Source organism: Muscardinus avellanarius (genome assembly GCF_963383645.1).
Source record: "Muscardinus avellanarius genome assembly, chromosome: 12".
NCBI classification, from domain to species: domain Eukaryota; kingdom Metazoa; phylum Chordata; class Mammalia; order Rodentia; family Gliridae; genus Muscardinus; species Muscardinus avellanarius.
In genome coordinates, this window is record NC_137798.1 from 5,381,349 (window position 1) to 5,402,979 (window position 21,631).

General features: G+C 43.3%; 1 protein-coding gene across 2 annotated transcripts; it reads right to left on the bottom strand.

The window, feature by feature from the left end:
* Positions 1-217: 217 nt before the first annotated feature.
* On the bottom strand, positions 218-18,235 carry EXD1 (exonuclease 3'-5' domain containing 1; the record flags this gene model as incomplete). Of its 2 annotated transcripts, XM_080707734.1 has the most annotated exons (11): positions 218-862; positions 4,349-4,540; positions 5,687-5,830; positions 7,827-7,907; positions 7,985-8,089; positions 11,041-11,127; positions 13,081-13,139; positions 13,560-13,687; positions 13,979-14,036; positions 14,570-14,638; positions 18,103-18,235. In XM_080707734.1, the coding sequence occupies 11 exons, from the start codon at positions 18,233-18,235 to the stop codon at positions 218-220; spliced, it is 1,701 nt and encodes a 566-aa protein (XP_080563860.1). The 2 variants fall into 2 exon arrangements, with proteins under 2 accessions (XP_080563860.1, XP_080563861.1); XM_080707735.1 differs by lacking the exon at positions 14,570-14,638.
* Positions 18,236-21,631: the final 3,396 nt, after the last annotated feature.

Genomic DNA, 21,631 nt, shown 5'->3' on the forward strand with positions numbered 1-21,631 from the left:
TTACTTCTTCCCTTATTTAACTAATTAATTCATATCTAAATCCAAATATCAGGAATACAAGAATAAGCAAGAAGACAGAATTTTCCCCAAAGACTAGGACTGAATTCTCCCTAAACCTGCCATAAGAGAAACTTAAGCCCTGAGGACAGCCCTGGATGGCAGGGGAAATGGGCCGTCTTACTGGCTGTACAAACAAACTACTACTACTAAGGCAGGCTTAGGGATTTACCCATGAGTCTGTCTTCTCCAAGGCTGGACAGGGAGGGAGTGTGGAAATCACCGCTTTTTTGAAAGGATGAAAGGTGTCATTCGGCAACACTCTGGTTTCTTGAGGAAGAGAAGGAGATACTGAAATATCTTGTTTTGTGCATGTTAAATCTTCCTTATTTTCAGCCATCAATAAATGTTCTATCTCTTCTTTCAAAGAAAGACTTGTGTGTAATTCATGCTTGGGTGTGAGAGAGCACTCTTCCTCAGTTACCCTCTGGGCCTCTGGCCCCCTGGACTCAGGGCCAATGAGTTTCTTGCTGGAATCCCCACTCGCTTCTCCTTCCTGTTTGGGAGGGAGATGAGATTTTGCTATTTTTTCTTTAGATTCTTCTTTCAAAGAATTCACGTCCTCATGAAACTCACGAGATACAACACCTGGAGCTTTATCTACCCCAGGATTTTTACAAAATAAGAAGCCTCTGACTTGTTCCTCTTTCCCTGCTGTCTCTGCCTCTGATTTCTTTGCATGTAGGACTGTTCTTATTAGGAGTCCCTGTGCATTCACCCTGTATTCTTTTACGGCTCTCTCTTTGCGATGATTTTGGAGGTCCTTGAGTTGAAGTAGTTCCTCTGGCAGCTCCATACAGGTAGGCTAAGAAAGGAAAATGAACACAGGTTTATGATAACTAAACTTCCAAATATGGTACTTAAAATCAGTTCTGTTATACCTAACAGAAATAAGCACTTGACTATCTACTCAAATGTGTTCACATAGCACCCTCTAGTGTCTTTAACTATAATTATACTATTTTTTTTCAAGTAATTTAATTATGTTTTAGGGGGTTGGAGTACTGGGGATGAAACCCAGGGGCATTCAGCCTCCGAGCTACAGCCCCTGCCCTATTTTTTATTCTTTATTTTGAACCGGTCTCACTGAGTTGCAAGGGCGTAAGTAGCTGAGGCTGTCCGCGAACTGCGATCCTCCGGTCTTAGCCTCCCGAATCCTGGGATTACAAGTGTGTGCCACCATGCCCTAGCCCTATTTTTTATTCTTTATTTTGAAACAGGGTCTCACTGAGGTGCAAAGGGCCTCACTAAGTAGTAGCTGAAGCTGTCCGTGAACTGCGATCCTCCTGTCTCAGCCTCCCAAATGCTGGGATTACAAGTATGCGCCACCACACCCGGCTTCAAGTAATTTAAATATCTTGAAAAGGTGACGAATACACTTTGTGTGTATGTGTATGTGTGTGAACATATGTATATAGAAAGATTATAGGGGAAATTAAGTTTCCCAAACTGACACCAGTTGCCTTAGCAAGCGCATCTGCCAAAAATCTGTTTCTGCTAGGTATGGTGGTGCACACCTGTGATCCCAGTACTTGGAAGGCTGAGACAGGAGGATTGCAGGTTCAAGGACAACCTCAGCAAGTAGTGAGATTCTGTTTCCAAATAAGAAATAAATTGGACGTGGTGGCACATGCTTGTAATCCCAGCCAGTACTTGGAAGGCTGAAACGGTAGGAGTGCTGGCTGAAAGACAGCCTCAGCAAGTAGTTAAGACTCTTAGCAACCTAGTTAGGGCCTGTTTCCAAAAAAGAAAAGAAAATCTGGCTGGGGGTATAGCTCAAAGGTAGAATGCCTCCTCTGGGTTCAATCCCAAGAACCAAAAAAGAATAAAACAAGGTTGGGGGTATAGCTTAGAGGTAGAATGGCCCTGGGTTTAATCCCCAGTAAAACGCACACACACACACACACACACACACACACACACACACACACACACACAATGTTCTTTCTCCTTTTTTTGGGGGGTACTGGGATTGAATCTAGGGGTATTCTACCTCCAAGCTAAACTGCCAAGCCTTTTTATTTTATTTTTTAAATTTTGAAACAGGGTGTAAACTGCTCAGGGTCTTGCTAAGTTACTGAGGTTAGACTTGAACCTGCAATCCTCCTGTCTCAGCCTTCCAAGTATGGGGATTATGTTATAGGCATATGCCACCACACCTGGTTGTATCCCCCCCCCCCTTTTTTTTTGGTGTTTGTATGTATGATACTGGGGATTGAACCCAGGGGCATTCTACCTCCAAGATATACCTCAGCCCTATTTTATTTTTATTTTGAAACAGGGTCTCACTAAGTTGATGAGAGCCTCACTAGTTGCTGAGGTTGTCCTTGAACTTGTGATCTCCTTGCCTCAATCTCCCAAATACTAAGATTACAGGAGTGTATCACCACGCTCAGCTTGCAACTTTCTTTTTTTTTAATTTATTTTTAACTCTTTATTGGTGCATGGTAGTCACACATCTTAATGGAGTACACGATGGTGGAGACATACATGCACACATTACCCAATTAGCCCTTCCCCAGTTCCCAGCCCATTCCTTCCCCCTCCTCCTTCTCATGTTTGGCTAAGTGATTACTTTGTTAAAGTACCTCATGATCATTAGAGAATTTCCCTCTCCCCCTCCCATCCCCTCAGGTGGCCTTCTTTGCCCATCTGTAGTATCTTCTTCATCTAGACTTCCTCCTATGACCCATTTCCTCCTTAGCTTTCGCATATTAGGGAGAGTCTGATTTTTTTATTTTTTGTGACTGACTGATCTCACTAAGCATAACGTCCTCCAGTTCCATCCATTTCCCTGTAAATGATGTAATTGTGTTTTTCTTTATGGCTGAGTAAAATTCCATTGTGTACATATCCCATAGTTTTGTAATCCACTCATCTGTTGATGGACATGTTGGCTGGTTCCACAGTTTGGCAATGGTGAAGTGTGCAGCTATGAACACAGAATCACGTAGTTTCAACTTCTGATAAGTGTTATCAGAATACAACCCCGCTATAAGACGAGACACATCTGTATTATTTCCTTGCCAAGCAAGTGCCCCTAGCCCCTTCTTTTTTTTTTAAATAATCCTTTAAAAACATAAAAATCATCCTTAAACTGATGAGGTTTATTTATTTATATGTGGTACTGGGGCGGAACCCAGAGGCTTTCTACCTCCGGGCTATGCTCCCAGACCTATTTTATATTTTATTTGGAAACAGGGTCTCACTAAGTTGCTGAGAGCCTCACTAAGTAGCTGAGGCTGGCTTCGAACCTGTGCAATCCTCCTGTCTCAGCCTCCCAAGCGCAGGGATTACAAACTTGGGCCACCATGCCTGGCGTAAACTGATGAAGTTTATAAAAGCAGGATGCAACACAGATTTGGAATGCACGCAATAGTCGGCTAGGTCTATACTTCACTGATATTACTCTGACTGCATAAAAATAATTAGTGCAGCTGGTGTGATGGAGCACACTTGTAAACTGTTCTTGGGAGGCTGAGATGAGATGGGATCACAGGTTCAAGGACAGACTCAGGAATATCGAGACTCTTATCAACCTAGTGAGACCCTGTCTCCAAATAAAAATAAAAGAGGGCTGGGGGTGGAGCTCAGAGGTAGAATGCCCCTGGGTTCAACCCCTAGTGCCACTAAGAAAATAAATATATGTATGTATGTATGTATGTATGTATGTATGTATGTATGTATGTATACAGCTACTTAGTGAGGCCCTTTGCAACTCAGTGAGACCCTGTTTCAAAATAAAGAAAAAAAAATAGGGCTGGGGTGTAGCTTGGAGGTAGAACCACTGGGTTCCATCTCCAGTACCACAAAAAAGAAAAAAATATATATGTATGTATGTATGTTCGTATGTTAAGTTAAGCCAGGTGTGGTGACACATGCTTGTAATTCTAGTAGTTGAGAGGCTGACACAGGAGGAATGCAGGTTCTCAGCCAGCCTCAGCTACTTAGTGAGGCCTGCCGTAACTTAGTGAGACTCTGTTTCAAAAATAAATAAGATAAAATAGGGCTCGGGATATAGTTCATAAGTAGAATGCCACTAGGTTCAATCCCTAGAACTGCAATAAGTAAGTGAATAAGTAAGTAAATAGGTCTGGGGGTATAGCTCAGAGTTGGAATGTGCCTGGGTTCTATCCCCAGTACTACAAACACACAAAAATAAATAAAAATAAAATATTGATCACCAGATCTCGTATGGGAAAGTTGCTGCAGCTGTGAAAGGTCATCACTGTGCTCTTGTGAGGAAGTGGCAGAAACTGCAGAGGAAGACAAGCCAGAGCGCCCCACCCACCTCCGTGCCCGCAAGGCGGTTGGCAGAGCCTTCTCGGTAGGTGCTGAGGTAGCGGTCCACCAGGGTGGTGAGGTCCGACATCATCTCATCCAGGAGGGCCAAGCGAAGAGGTAGCAGGTAGGTCGCTTCCAGGGCCAACATTTTTAATAGCGAGGAGGGAAGAGGTCGTGTGAACCACATTTCTGGGTTTTCCTAGAGACACCAAGACAACCGTTTAGGAATAATAAGAAAAACTTCAGAGAAAATAACTCTCAGGGCTGCTTAATTTAAAACAGTCATTTTCTTCTATTTTCACCTCCTACTTTAACACTGCTGAGTGCATGCACAGTGAGTGTGCACACACACATACATACACACACGCATACACAAAGCTGCAATATATAGTACATGTTAAGACAAAGCGAGAAGATAGGTTAGTCAGTTAGGACCTCTCATTCAAAGTTGGAGAGAGCAGGATTGAGTATATTAGACAATATGTTTACAACCTACATTTACATGCAAGGATATTAGGCACTAATGAAAGCATATTACTTTGGGAAACATAGCTGGGATAATTTTGATTCCATTGCATTAATCCAAATTTTTATAAAGGTATTTTGATGCTCCAATCTGAAAATTTATTTCAGAGTACTTCTATTTTTTATTTTATTTTTTTTTATTTTTTGTGGGTCTGGGGATGGAAACCAGGGGCATTTGACTGCTGAGCTACACCCTCAGCCCTATTTTTTATTCTTTATTTTGAAACAGGGTCTCACTGAGTTGCAGTGGGCCTCACTAAGTAGCTGAGGCTGTCCGCGAACCGCGATCATTCGGTCTCAGCTTCCCAAATGCTGGAATTACAAGCGTGCGCCACCACGCCTGGCTTCAGAGTACTTTTAAATTGTTAATCAACAAATCTAGAACCTGGCTTTTTAACCAGCAAATGTGGATCCTGGCTTTTATCCATCTGAAATCACAAACTGTCCCTACATGGCACAACTAAGATTCTGGCAATGTTCCTATGCCTACATGGCAGCTGTCACTTCTCTGTATCATGGGCTGAAAACAAAAACTGCTCAGAAACACTTGAAAAAATTTAATATGAAGCCAGACGTGGTGGTGCACGCTTGTAATCCCAGCATTTGGGAGACTGAGACCTGGAGGATCGCGGTTCATGGACAGTCTCAGCTACTTAGTGAGGCCCTCTGCAACTCAGTGAGACCCGGTTTCAAAATAAAGAAAAAAAAAATAGGGCAGGGGGGTGTAGCTCGGAGGTCAAATGCCCCTGGGTTCCATCCCCAGACCTGCAAAAAAAATAATAATAATTTAATATGAAATAGGATATCCTTTAACACTCACCCGAATCAGTTTTTGTCTCTCTTCTAGAAAGGACAGATATTTGGGGGCTACTTTAAGGTGTCTGATTAAACTCTCCTGCAAAGTACTGATGCAGTTTGGAAGAAAGCCACCCGTTTCCATAGAAAACTGAAGAACATCTGCTATCTATGGTATTAAAAAAAAAAAGACAAACCAATGAGCCAAATATATATAGCAACTATCTCATGGCAAAAAAAAATATTATATATATATACATACATACATACTTTTTTTTTTGGTTCTGGGGATGGAAACCAGGAGCATTCTACCTCTGAGCTACATCTCCACCCCTATTTTAGATTTTGTTTTGAAACAGTGTCTCGCTAGATTGCTGAGTGTTTCTATGTTGCTGAGGCTGGGTTCTTCCTGTGATCTTCCTGTCTCAGCCTCCCAATATTGGGATTACAGGTATGCTTTTTAAAGTTGTGTGTGCGTGTGCGTGTGCGTGTGCGTGTGTGTGTGTGTGTGTGTGTGTGGTACTAGTTGCAACACAGGGCCTCACTAAATTGCTGAGGCTGGCTACAAACCTGCAGCTCTCCTGCATTAGACTCTCAAGTACTGGGATTATAAACACGGACCACCATGCCACACTTTAAAGGGCTTATTTATTTATTTATTTATTGGTACTAGGCACTGAGCCTTAGAGCATTCTACCTCTGAGCTACATCCCAGCCCTTTTTATTTTGAAACAGGGTTTCAATAAATTGCTGAGGCTGTCCTCAAACCTGCAATCTTTCTGTCTCAGCCTCCCAAGTACTGGGATTACAGGCATGGGCCACTACATCCAGCTTTTTAAAGTTTTTGAGAGAGGTTCTTGCTAATTTGTCCAGGCTGGTCTTGAATCTCCTCAGTAGCTGGATTATGGCCTGTACCAACCACATCCAGCTAATGTGTTCGTGTCTGAGGATTGAAAAAAGAAAAAGAAAATTCAAGATTTTTTTTTTTTTTCAGAACTGGGGATGGAACCCAGGGGCATTCTATCTCTGAGCTGTACCCCCAGCCCTATTTTTTATTCCTTATTTTGAAACAGGGTCCCACTAAGTTGTGGAGGGCCTACTAAGATAGCTGAGTCTGGCCACAAACCTGCGATCCTCCTGTACCAGTCTCCAAGTACTAGGATTACAAACCTGCGACACCAGACCCAGCTAAGAATTATTTTTATTATCCATTAGTAACTCTGGTAAACTTTTAAGAAAAGCTAATAAGATTAAGAATTGTGGCTGGGCATGGTGGTATGGTGGCACATGCCTGAAATCTAAGTAATTTAGAGGCTTAGACAGTAGGATCACAGGTCTGAGACCAGCCTCAGCAACTTAGAAAGACTCAGCAATCTAGTGAGACCCTGTTTCAAAACAAAACAAATAATAATAATAATAATAGTAATAATAATACAAACCGGGCGTTGCCGGGCGTGGTGGCGCACGCTCGTAATCCCCGCGCTTGGGAGGCAGAGACAGGAGGATCGCGCAGGTTCGAAGCCAGCTGCGCGCACTGGCTTAAGAGACCCTGTTTCCAAATAAAAATGTAAAAATAGGTCTGGGAGTGTAGCCCAGAGGTAGCAGGGCTTCCAGGAACCCCAGTACCACCAAAAAAAAAACCACAAAAAACTGGGCGTGGTGGCGCATGCTTGTAATCCCAGCATTTGGGAGGCTGAGACAGAAGGATCACCATTCATGGACAGCCTCAGCTACTTAATGAGTCCTTTTGCAACTCAGTGAGACCCTGTTTCAAAATAAGGAATAAAAAATTGGGCTGGAGGTGTAGCTTGAAGGTAGAATGTCCCTGGGTTCTATCCCCAGTACTGCAAAAAAAAAAAAAGTGGGCAAGAATGGTACACCCCCTGCCCCTCAAAAAGAGAGAGAGAGAGAGAGAAAGAAAAAGAAAAAGAAAAAAAAAGCCGGGCATGGTGACACATGCTTGTAATCCCCATGCTGCTTGGGAGGCGGAGACAGGAGGATTGCGTGGAGGTAGAAGGGTTTCCAGGAACCCCGGTACCACGAAAAAAAAAAAAAAGAAAGAAGAGAAAGAAAAAGAAAAATGTTTCAATCACTATCAGACAAGGACTATTTTCTACCTGGAGCTACGTACACTGGTTTGCATGGAGTATTTTCACTTCACGTACCTGTGTGTCAAAGACATTATTCAGCATAATCCCGTATTGATGGGAGAGGCAATCAGAGAGCCAGCGACAGTCATGTATAACCTAGGAATCAGAAGATGGACAGTTACCAGGGCCCAGCTGCTAAACTTACTAGCAAAGGAATTGGCTTTCACATTCACCTTTAAGATTCTCTTGTCTTCCAATATCATCTGAAGTCCATTGTTGAAAGCTCGACTTCCCAGAAGGAAAATGTCAAATAAGTAAACGCGGCTATTTGTGGCCACCTACAATAAACAGGATATTGAACAACTGGGGATAAGGACCAACCGGGGAAGGGGATCTGAGGATCAAGAACACAAGACATGGCTCAGCAAACTGACTTGCAGCAACCTAGTCAGACCCTGTTTCAAAAAGGACTAGAGCCGGGCGTGGTGGCGCACGCTTGTAATCCCAGCATTCTGGAGGCTGAGACTGGAGGATCGTGGTTTGCCGACAGCCTCAGCTACTTAGTGAGGCCCTCTGCAACTCAGTGAGACCTTGTCTCAAACTAAGAATAAAAAAAAGAGCTGGGGGTGTAGCTCAGAGGTAGAATGACCCTGGGTTCCATCCCCAGTATTGCAAGAAAAGAAAAGAAAAGAAAAGAAAAGAAAAGAAAAGAAAAGAAAAGAAAAGAAAAGGACTAAAAATTAGGACCTGGCCAGGCGTGGTGGTGCACGCTTGTAATCCCCACGCTTGGGAGGCAGAGACAGGAGGATTGCGCAGGTTCGAAGCCAGCCGCGCACGCTGGCTTAGGAGACCCTGTTTCTAAATAAAAATATAAAATAGGTCTGGGAGTGTAGCCCGGAGGTAGAAGGGCTTTCAGGAACCCCAGTACCACAAAAAAAAAAAAAAAAAAAAAAAAAAAAAAATTAGAACCTGGAGTGTAGCTCGGAGGTAAAATACCCCTGAGTTCCATCCCCAGTGCTGCAAATAAATAAAATAAATAAATAAAAATAAACATAAAAAAATCTGGGCGTGGTGGCTCATGCTTATAATCCAGTACTTGGGATCACAGGTTTGAGGACAGCCTTAGCAACTTAGTGAGGCTCTGAGGAAATTAGTGAAACCCTGTTTTGAAAAAAAACTAAAACAGGGCTGGGGACGGAGCTCGGAGGTAGAGTGCCCCTCGGTTCAATCCCTAGTACCAAAACAAAGACATTCAATGATTTTTAGGGAAAACGGGTTTAAATTTATCTGGGCATAGTAGTGCACTCCTGTAATCCTAGTACTTGGGAGGTTGACACAGGAGGATTGTAGGTTCAAAGCCAACCTTGGCAATTTATTGAGCCACTGTTTCCAAATAATAAATAAAATCAGGCTGGTGGTGTAGCTTGGAGGTAGAATGTCTCTGAGTTCAATCTCCAGTACCAGCCAGTTTTGGTGGCCTAGGTTTGTAATCCCAGTACTTGGGATGCTGAGACAGGAGGATCGTGGTTCGCGGCCAGCCTCAGCTACTTAGTGAGGCCCTTTACAACTCAGTGAGACCCGGTTTCAAAATAAAGAATAAAAAGTAGGGCTGGGGGCGTAGCTCGGCGGTAAGAATGCCCCTGGGTTCCATCCCTAGTGCAAAACAAGCAAACAAAAAACAGTATACAAATAGGATTAGGGGTATAGCTCAGAGGTAAAATGTCCTTGGGTTCAATCCCCAGTACCACAAAAATAAATTTAAAATAATAAGTAGATAATAAATAAATAAATAAAAACTGGGCCAGGGCAGCTGGGTTGTAGTTTGGAGGTAGAATGCTCCTTGGTTCAATCCTTAGTACCCTCCACAAAAACATGCTGAGGCTGGCCTCAAACCTTTGACCCTCTTGCTTCAGCCTCTCATGTACTAGGGTTATAGACCAGTACCACCACACCTGGCCAAATGATTCAGATACCTTCAGACGCACGCCACGGTCAGGCAGGGTGGTGTACGTCTGTAATCCCAGTGCTTCAGAGGCTGAGACAGGAGGGTCTGAGGTTCAAGTTCTGCTTCAGCAACCTAGCAAGACTTTATCTCAAAATAAAAAGGACTGTGGGTGTACCTCAGAGATGGAACACCTCTGGGTTCAATCCACAGTACCCCAAAGAACAACAACGAAGGACATTCCAAACAAGTGACAGAACAATGGCACTGGGATAACAGAAAAAATATAATAGAGCGAGGCCCGGGGTTACATTGTGAGCACCTGCCTAGCATGTGTGGGATCCCTGGCTGGATCCCCCAGCGCCCAAAAAAATGAAAAGACATAGGGACCAAGATTGGCATGGTGGCGCACACCACGTGCTTAATATTAGAGGCTGACATGGAAGGATCGCAGGTTTGAGACCCGTCTTAGCAACTTCAGGAGCCCTTCAGCAACTTAGTGAGACCCTGTTTCAAAATAAAAATTAAAACAGGACTGGGGGAGTAGCTCAGAGGTAAAATGCCCCTGGGTTCAATCCCCACTACCCCCCCACACACAAATAGTGAGTTAATCTAAAATTATTTTATAAGAAAGAGGTTTCTTTTGGCAGTATCAGGGATGGAACCCAGGGGCTCTCTACCTCTAAACTACACCCCAAGCACTATTTTTTTTTTTGAAGATTTAAAGAAGTTTATTAGAAAGATAGAAATACAGAAAATAGAAATACAGATCCATACCAGACTGGCATGGAGGGGTGACTCGAAATGAATACACCCAAAGCACTATTTTTTAATCTTTATTTTTGTGTGTGTGTGGGTCTGGGGATGGAACCCAGGGCGTATTCTACCTCTGAGCTACACCCCCTTCCCTATTTTTTATTCTTTATTTTGAAACAGGGTCTCACTGAGTTGCAGAGGGCCTCACTAAGTAGCTGAGGCTGTCCGTGAACCTCGATCCTCCTGTCTCAGACTCCTGAATGCTGAGATTACAAGTGTGTGCCACCACACCGGCTTCTTTATTTTATTTTTTGAAACAGGGTCTCACTGAGTTGCAGAGGGCCTCACTAAGTAGCTGAGGCTGTTGGCAAACCACGATCCTCCAGTCTCAGCCTCCTGAATGCTGTGGTTACAAGCGTGCACCACCATGCCTGGATTTTTTTTTTTTTTTTGAGGGGGAATACTGGGGCATTATACTTTTGAGCTACACCCCAGCCCAATTTTTTATTCATTATTTTGAAACAGGGTCTCACTAAGTTGCTGAGGGGCTCACGCCTGGCTAATAATAAAAAGTTTTAAAAACTCTTTTACCTGAAGCCAACACAGTTTTCCATGGCGACACACATTAGCTCCTTCTGCAGCCACACTTAGGACACTCTGTTTCTTGATGTGGAGCATCTGGGAGGAAAAGGAAGAAAAGGACAGAGCTCTAGGAAAACACAGTGGCATCATAACATCACCAGTGGCCTATGTTCCCGGGCGTGGTGACACACGCTTGTAATCCTAGTACCTGGGAGGCTGAGACAGAAGGATTGCAGTTCGCGGACAGCCTCAGGACGTAGTGAGGCCCTTTGCATCTCAGTGATGAGAAAAGGGAACTGAATTTCAGTATACACTCAATCAAGGAGGATTTTTTCCTATTGATAAGAATTCCAATTAACCTCTTCAAATTTCTACAGCAAAATTTTTACCCTATTTTTTTTGTGTGTGTGGTGCTGGGAATTTAATCCAGTGATGTTCACTAAACTGCAGAGGGCTTCACTAAGTAGCTGAGGCTGGCAGCGACCCCGATATCCTCCTGTCTCAGCCTCCCAAGTACTAGAATTACAAGTGTGCACCTTTGCACCTGGCTCTTAGCCTATTTTTTAAAACACTGTTGTTACAGACCCTTGAAAGAATCAGCTAAGAGAAAGGAAGGAAGGAAGGAAGGAAAGAAGGAAGGAAGGAAGGATCAGCTAATGTGTAAAGAATTCTTACAACCTGTAGGTCCCGGTGGCTCATGCCTGTAATCCCAGTACTTGGGAGGCTGAGACAGGAGGAATGCAGGTGCAAGGGCCTCAGCAACCTAGGGAGACACTGCTTCAAAACAAATAATAAAAAGAGCTGGGGGTATAACTCAGAACGCCATGGGTTTAATCCCTAATACCACACACACACACACACACACACACACACACACACACACACACACACAGAATTTTTACAACTCAGTTTAAAAATGGGAACTAGGTATGATGGTAACATGCCTGCAGTCCAGTACTTGGGAGGCTGAGACAGTATGATTGCAGGTTTGAGGAGAGCCTCAACAGTGTAGCAAGATTCTCAGCAATGTAGTAAAACAGTGTTTCAAAACAAGAAATAAAAAGGGCTAGGGTGTAGCTAGGAGGTAGAATTCCTCTGGTTCAACCCCCAGGAATAAAAACTTAAAAATAAATAATAAATAAAAAGACAAGGTGTGGTAGTGCATGCCTATAATCCCAAATTGAAGGTTTGAGGGCAGTCCAAATAACTTAGAGAGACCATATTTCAAAATAAAACGGTCTTAGGGTATAGCCTGGAGGTAGAATGGCCCTGAGTTCAATCCCCAGTACCAAAAAATTCTTATTTTTTTTTTTTCTCGGTACTGGGGATGGAACCTAGGGGAATTCTATCTCCAAGCGATACTCCCAGCCCTATTTTTGATTCTTTATTTTGAAACAGTCTCACAGAGTTGCAAAGGGCCTCACTAAGTAGCTCAGGCTGGCTTTTGAACCTGCACAATCCTTCTGTTTCAGCCTCCAAAAATGCTGGGATTACAAGCATGCACACCACACATTTATTTTAATAATAAATAAATAATTATTATTATTATTATTATTATTATTATTATTATTATTATTATTAGCACTGGGGATTGAACCGAGGCATTTTACCTCTGAACTAAACCCCAGCCTGATTTTATTTTGTTTTATTTTATTTTATTTTAGTGGTGCTGGGGATTGAACCCAGGAGGATTTGTATTTTTTATTTCAAAACAGGGTCTCACTAAGTTGCAGAGGGCTTCAGTAAGTAGCTGAGGCTGGCTGCAAACCTGGATCCTCCTTTCTCATCCTCCAAAGACTGGGATTACAAGCATGTGCCACCACGCCTAGCTCTGATTTTATTTATTTGGAAACAGGGTCTCACTAAGCTGTGGAGGGCTTGCTAAGTTGTCGAGGCTAGCTTCAAACCTGTGATCCTCCTGTCTTGCCTTCCAAGCACTGGGATTACAAGCATGCTCCACCATACCCGGCAAAATGAAATAAATTTATAAGACACAGACACAATACCTATATAGAGTCAATACTGGAAATGACTGAGGACAGTACTTACTGCAGCGCCGAACTTCTGCTGGAACTGATCAATGACTATGTACGTCACCTCCTCTTCCTCTGTAATAGGATGGTATTAAATATATTTTCCCTCCTTGACAATAAAATAACCCTCCCACTAATATTAGCTATACTCATAAACAGCTACTCTTGCAATTCAAATATCTACTGTTACCTCATTATTGCCTGTGTCAGTCTCTCACACAGTGAATATTAATTACCATCCTTGCCAGGCATAATCCTAGTACTTGAGAGGCTGAGACAGGAGGATCGCAGTTCACTGCCAGCCTCGCTAAGTAGTGAGGCCCTTTGCAACTCAGTGAAACCCTGTTTCAAATTAAAGAATAAAAAATATTCTATTACAGAGTGTGCGCCACCACGCCTGGATCCATATAGAATCCTGACTCAGGGTTATGCCAGCTCTGCAGAGGTCTGCATCGCAATAAAGAGAGCCTCGAAAATTCAAGCCCCAGTACTCACCTGACGGGCAGTACTTGAGGTCACTCGGCAGCGGGGTGGCGGGCACCTCAGGAGCAGGTGCGGCAGGGGCACTTAAGTTTAGGTCTTCATCTTTCGTTTTATACATTCCGGCTCTTTCTGTATTTGGACTATCCTTACAAAAAACAACACTCAGGTGAACTTGGTCTTTGAGACTAGTGCCATGAACAGATTTTGCCGCACATAAATAGTAAGGACTGGGGCCTTCCCGTAGAGGGCCTTTCGTCTGCTGCTTCCGTGGGCCTGAGGACGCTATCTAAGGATGGAAGAAGACATCACATTTTCCTTCTCATCTCTAGCTCCTCAGGCCATTTTGGGAGTCAAGCAGCCAGTGGGTGAGAATTACGTCTTTCTACCCTAAGGGCACTCCTGGGAGACTGGAGCACTCAACGCCATCATACCCAGCAGAAGATGCCTTTTCTCTCTCTGCACCTTGTTCCACTTCATCCAGTAGTTCCACTGAAAGATAACCAAACGGCTCCCAATCGTTTCCAGTCAGAAAGCAGCTCACCGTCGCACCCCACACACCCAGTTTGATGCTGTACCCCCAAAGGTAATTGGAAAGGCCAGCAGCAGGGCAGAAAAGACCGCCCGAGTGCTGTAGACTCCCGATATTATGTTCCAGGCTTCCTGGTTTCTACCAGGATTAAGAACATGTCTCCACCCCGAGCTTGGGGTTAGCTGCACTGGTTCTGGAAGGTTCTTTCTTACTCCTCTCAGTGCTGGCGGACCTTCCCTCACGCTGCACAGGGCTGGAGAGCTTTTTTGTGGATCTGAGGACGAAACCCAGGCGCATTTGACCTCCGAGCTACACCCCCAGCCCCATTTTTTTATTCTTTATTTTGAAACTGGGTCTCACTGAGTTGCAGAGGGCCTCACTGAGTAGCTGAGGCTGTCCGCGAACCGCGATCCTCCAGTCTCAGCCTCCCAACAGAACACTAAGTTTATTACTGCAAATTCCAATACTAGCATTCAGAGCATTTGAAACTCACCATTCAGAATCTCATGCCCAAAAATCATCTTCACTCCTGAGACACTTTGGCCTGTCTCCATGTTTTTCGCTGTTAAAGAAAACAATTAATTTGGTTAGTTAACTATATTATTTTCCTAAAACTGTGAGAAAATGTGATGACCCTTAAAAATTGCTTCTTTAGATCATGCATACTACATGCTCGGAAGTATCAAGGACAACAATCTAACTCCTGGCCCTTCTGTAAGTAGAGTTAGGGGAGTTCAAATGTCGTATCTATAATACTCTCTCATTGTTCTAGAGGGAAGTATTTATAACAGCTATTTCCACATCTCTTATAAATCCAAATACCCGAGTTCCACTCCCACTATACCATCGAATATATTCTTAGCCAGGTCAAAGATTACCAACTACACTGGGCGTGGTGGTGCATGCTTGTAATCCTAGTACTTGGGAGGCTGAGAGACAGAAAGATCACAGGTTCACAGCCAGCCTCAGCTGTGAGGCCCTCCATGACTTCCTGAGACCCTGTTTCCAAATAAAGAATAAAATAAGGCTGAGGGTATAGTTCAGAGGTATAATGCCCCTGGGTTCCATCCCTGGTGCCACACACACAAAAAAAAGTATCGACTGCCTATGTGTCAAACTCCAAAAATGTTTCCTACTCACCATCTCATACTTGATTGACTTATGTGCAACCTCCGGCAATATTCTCCTCTCCCTCTCCCTCTCCCTCTCCCTCTCTCTCTCCCTCCTTTTTGCAGTACTGGAGATTGAACCCAGTGATATTATTCTACCTCTGAGCTACACCCCAGCCCTATTTTTTCAAAATAAAATTCTTTACTTTGAAACAAGGTTTCACTGATTTGCAAAGGGCCTAAGCAGCTGAGGCTGTCCCCAAACTGTGATCCTCCCGTCTCAGCCTCCCAAATGCTGGGATTACAAGCCTGTGCCACCACTCCCGGCTTTTATTCTTTATTTTGAAACAGGGTCTCGCTAAGTTGTGGAGGCTTCTCTTTTTATCTTTGGCTTATTGGACATTCTTCATACTTAGTTCTTGTTTCCTCTATTTTTTGGCACCTGGCAGTTGAACCCAGAGGAATTCTACCTCTGAGCTACAACCCCAGGTCCATTTTATTTTTTTACTCTAAAACAGTGTCTCTGAGCCAGGCGTAGTGGCACATGCTTGTAATCCCAGCATTTGGGAGGCTGAGACAAGAGGATCACGGTTCTCGAACAGCCTCGGCCACTTAGTGAGGTCCTCTGCAACTCAGTGAGACCCTGTTTCAAAATAAAATATAAAAAAATAGGTCTGGGGGTATAGCTCGAAGATAGAATGTCCCTGGGTTTCATCCGCAGTACCACACACACACAAAAAAAGATGTCTAAGTTTCTGAGGCTGTCCTCCAACAGATCCTCCTGTCTCAGCCTTACAGGTGTGTGCTACCACACCTGGCTTATTTCCCTTTTTACTAATTACCTACAGGTACTTTATTGAACATCCACTCCAAGTCAGACATAACATTTGCCTACATTATTTCTCCAGCAATATAAGACAGGCATTTCAGTATCCCCACTATGGAGGAATCTGGGTCTCAGAAAGGTTGAATAAGTAGCTCAAGGTCACACTGCTATTAAAAAACAGTCAGGATTCAAACTCTGGCCTTAATGATTTTTTGTGGCATTAGCATCAAACCCAGGGCCTTGAGCAAGGTGGGCAGGCACTGTATCACTGAGCTGCACCTGCACCTCTCAGTGTTTTTTGCTTTTTGTGGTACTGGGGATGGAACCCAAGGGCATTCTACCTCCAAGATACACCCCGAGCCCTACCCCCCCTTTTTTTAAATTCTTTTATTTTGAAACAGGGTCTCACTGAGTTGCAGAGGGCCTCACTAAGTAGCTGAGGCTGTCTGCGAACCGTGATCCTCCTGTCTCAGCCTCCCGAATGCTGCGATTACAAGTGTGAGCCAATGTCAGGCCCTCAGTGAGTTTACTATGCACGTGTAGCCCGTCTGCACTGCTGTCCCGCCTCCACCACCTCCGTTAGCTCCTATATGTCCATGGGCCCTAAGGTTATGTCTTTCTTCCTTCCCTCCTCTCCTTGAATAATCATATTTACTTCCTATTATCCCACATCCATATTCTGAGCACAACTCACTTTTCAATTGACTAATAGCAGACTTATTGTACTATTTTTCAAACTGAAATCATCTTTTTGAGCCTGCTTCTCCTCCATTCCTTCTTTTTCCTTCTTTCTTTCTACCTTTCTTTCTTTCTTTCTTTCTTTCTTTTTTTTTTTTTTTTTTTTTGGTGCTGGAGACTGAACCCAGGGGCATTCTATTCTATTTCTAAGCTACACCTCCAGCCCTGTTTTACTTTTTATTTCAAAACAGGGCCTGGCTAAGTTGCTGAGGCTGCCTCAAACCTGTGACCCTGCTGCCTCAACCTTCCAAGTATCCTGCTTCTATTTCTATCATATCCAAAACCTCAGCAAAGCAGGAGGCTGAGGCAGCAGGACTGTAAGTCCAAGGCCGCCCTTGGCAACTTAGTGAGAGCCTGTCTCCAAAAGAGCTGGGGATGTAGCTCAAGGGCAGAGCATCCCTGGACTCCACCCCTCCACCCCTAGTACTAAAAAAAAAAAAAAAGATACAGAGACATTGGGGGTGAATCTCATTGGTAGAATGCTTACCTATCATGGCATGAGAAAAATCTTTGTTATTTGACTGTTGAAGTGTTGAAGCCAAAAGCAATTTTAACTAATACTGATTATTATTATTATTATTATTATTATTATTATTATTATTATTATCATTATCATTATTATGTGTGTGGGTCTGGGGATGGAACCCAGGGGCATGTGATCTCCGAGCTACCCCCCTGCCCTATTTTTTATTCCTTTTTTTTTTTTTGGTGGTGGTACTGGGGGTGGAACCCAGAGGCTTTCTACCTCCGGGCTATACTCCCAGACCTTTTTTATATTTTATTTGGAAATAGGGTCTCACTAAGTTGCTGAAAGCCTCACTAAGTAGCTGAGGCTGGCTTCGAACCTGTGCGATCCTCCTGTCTCAGCCTCCCAAGTGCGGGGTTTACAAGTGTGTGCCACCACGCCCTGCTTGATTCTTTATTTTGAAATCAGGTCTCACTGAGCTGCAGAGGGCCTCACTAAGTAGCTGAGGCTGTCCGTGAACCGCGATCCTCCAGGTCTCAGCCTCCCAAATGCGGGATTACCAGCATGCGCCACCACGCCCGGCTAATACTGATTATTTTTACTTTATGATTTTATGGAAAGCTATTAAGACAAGCACGCAACTAAGAAAAACCATACACTGACAATTTCCACTAGCGTGTCGATGGAAGTCAACTGTAGTTGGGACCACCTGGCGTATGCACGTATCCATGTTGCTAATGGGAAAATAGTGTTCTTCTAATCTTCCTCTCATTCTTTCCTTAAAACAGGACTAATGCCGCTCATCTAGCTGCTAATGGAGCCCAAAGTCACCACTCACAGTTATTAAGCTCTTAACAGGCAGCATGGTATGACAGAGAAAACAAGACCTTTCTTTAGAACAACAATCTTGTTAGGGGCCACATGTTGGAGCACGCCTTCGAAGATGCCACAGACCAAGGTGAATTTCGCTCTCCTCCACAAAATCTGACTGAGGAAATGGTAGTCACTGCTGGGATCCATGCTCTTTGATTCCGAAATCAATCTTCAAATATTCTTCTTTAAGCATCCAAACACTTGAAAATAAAGAGATTTGTGATTTTCTTTGTAAATATTCTTCTTTAAGCATCCAAACACTTGAAAATAAAGAGATTTGTGATTTTCTTTGTGTGTGTGTGGCACTAGGGATTGAATCCAGGGGCATTCTATCTCCAGACTATACTTCCAGTCCTATTTTATTTATTTATTTATTTTTTATTTATCAGTCCTATTTTATTTTAAAACAGGATCTTGCTAGGTTGAAGAAAATTGTATTACTTGCTAAGGCTGTCCTCAAATCTGCAATCCTCCTGTCTCAATCTCCTGAGTACTAGGATTACAAACATGCACTATCATGCCTGGCAGATTTGTGATTTTCTTTTTTTTTTTTTTGATGGGTCTGGGGATGGAACCCAGGGACATTTGACTTCCGAGCTCCACCCCCTGCCCTATTTTTTATTCTTTATTTTGAAACCGGGTCTCACTCAGTTGCAGAGGGCCTCACGAAGTAGCTGAGGCTGTCTGCGAACCACGATCCTCCGGTCTCAGCCTCCTGATTGCTGGGATTACAAGCGTGCACCACCGCGCCCAGCTAGATTTGTGATTTTCAAAAGACTGTTGTGGAAGATTTTCCTCCTTCCCCCGTAAGACATAAGAATAAAAGTAGGAACAATTCAATTTTGTTTATCTCTTTGAAATGCTGAAAAGGACTATTGCAAGCACCAATTCTAACTCATACATGGGAAAATGAAAACTGTAAAGACTTTGGTTGAGACATGTTTGGCTTCTTTAGCTATAAAATGAGCACGATACCACCTTTCCTTCTGTAGGTAAGTTGCTGAGGCTGGCCTTGAACCTGCGATCCTCTTGCCTCGGCCTTCCAAGTACTGAGATTACAGGTGTACCCCACTGTGCCTGGTTCTTTCTATAGCTAAATGATACAAACAGAAGATACAGAGTTGTTTTAATAGCACATATATGTCACTTTTGTTGGGGGCAGTCTGGGGATTGAACTCAGGCATTCTACTGCCGAGCTCTAACGCCAGCCCTTTAAAAAATTTTTTTGTTTTGAAACAGAAACAGAATCTCACTAGTTTACTGAAGCATCTGGCTGCATTGCCGAGGCTATTCTCCAACCTGTGATATCATCTCAACCTTCCATGTACTGGGATTACAGGCATGTGCTACCACACCTGGTTCAAATGTGTCATTTCTGTATGTGTGTGTAGTGCTGGGGACTGAACCCGAGGCCATTCTACCTTTGAGCTACACCCCCCACCGTATTTTATTTTTTATTTAGAAATAGGATCTGACAACGTTGCTGAAAGTCTTGCTAAATTGCCTGAGGCTGGTTTCAAAGCTTTGCTTTTCCCAGTCTTTCAAATCCTGGGATCATATGTGTGTGCCACCAGGCCTGATTCATATGTCATTTTTGACAACAAAAAAATGAGAATGAATAAGGAAAAAAACTGACACTGGCAAAAATACTTGTCAACACATGCTGTAATAAGTTGTTTACCTAGAAGTACCTGGATGTAACCCTTTCTGGATCTAACCTTTTTTGGATTAATACTTCCAGAGTATAGCTGGGCCTATAACCCCAGTACTTGGGAGGGTGAGACAGGAGGATTGTAGGCTTGAGGACAGCCTCTGCAAGTAGTGAGACTTTTGTCAACCTAGGCAGACCTTGTTACAAAACAAAACTCTGAAAAATAGGGCTGGAGCTGGGTGTGGTGGCGGTGCACACTTGTAATCCCAGCATTTGGTAGGCTGAGACAGGAGGATCAAGGTTTGTGGCTAGCCTAAGCTACTTAGTGAGGCCCTTTGCAATCAGTAAGACTCTGTTTCAAAATAAAGAAGAAAAAATAGGGCTGGGGGCGTAGCTCGGAGGTAGAATGCCCCTGGGTTCCACCCCCAGTACTGCAAAAATAAATAAATAAATAAATAAATAAATAAATAAAAATAAAATGGGGTTGGGAGTATATCTTGGAGGTAGAATGCCTTTGGGTTCAATCCTCAGTCACACACACACACACACACACACACACACACACACACACACACACACACAGAAATAATCCAGACTGTGACGCTGTATCCAGCCAAAGCATAAATGACTTAAAACTATTACAATTTCTCCATTACCATCTGACTCATGACGTCACTACAGGGCTATTCCAAGCCACCCTGGCCACAGGGAGATGAGGCTGCTATAGTGCAACCAACCAGTCATGTGTAGCTGGACAGATCAAACTGTTACCTGCCACCCCCTCAATTCTGCTTCCAAACGAAGGACTGTCATTAGAAAGAATTATAATAATGCAGACATAAACTGGGTGTGATGGCACATGTCTGTAATCCCAATACTTAGAAGGCAGAGACAAGAGAATTCTAAATTCAAGGCCAGCCTGCAAATCCTGTTTCAAATAAAAAATAAAAGGGGCCGAGGGTGTAGCTTAGTAGAACGCCCTGGGTTCAATCTGAAGAACCGCAAAGAGGAAAAAAAATTCAGAAATGTATAAAAGAAACTCTATCTTGTGGAAATAACTACCGTTCACCATAGATATTCTTTTTTTTTTTTTTTTCGGAACTAAGGATTGAACCCAGGGGCATTCTACCTCTGAGATATGCCCCCAGTCTTATTTTTTAATTTTTAATTTTGAAACAGGGCCTAAGTTGCAGATGGGCTCACTAAGTAGCTGAGGGTGGCTGTGAACCTATGATCCTACTGTCTTAGCTTCCCAAGTACTGAGAATGTAGGTGTATGCAACTACACCTGGCTTAATCATTTATTTATTTTTATGTTTGTGGTACTGGGGATGGAACCCAGGGGCATCCTACCTCTGAGCGACACCCCCAGCCCTATTTTTTGGTCTTTATTTTGAAACAGGGTCTCACTGAGCTGCAAAAGGCCTCGCTAAGTAGCTGACGCTGTCTGCAAATCTCCATCTTCCTGTCTCAGCCTCCCGAATGCTGGGATTACAAGCATGTACCACCACCATGCTGGCTTAATCATTTATTTTGTAAGTGTGTTATAGAACAATTCTGAAGCCAGGCGTGGTGATGCACACTTTTAATTTTAGTACATAGCAGGCTGAGACAGGAAGATTACAGGTTTATGGCCAACCCCAGGTACTTAGTGAGGCACTCTGTCAATTAAAGAGACCCTGTTTCAAAATAAAGAAAAATAGGGCTGGGGGTATAGCTTGAAGGTAGAATGCCCCTGGGTTCCATCCCCAGTACTGCCAAATAAAAAAAGAAAAAGAAAAAAAGGAAAACTATTTGGATCTTCTTATATTTGGAACCCTAGATAAATGTTCTCTACCATGGTTTATTTTTGTATGTGTGTGCACACATGTATGTATGTATGTATGTATGTAT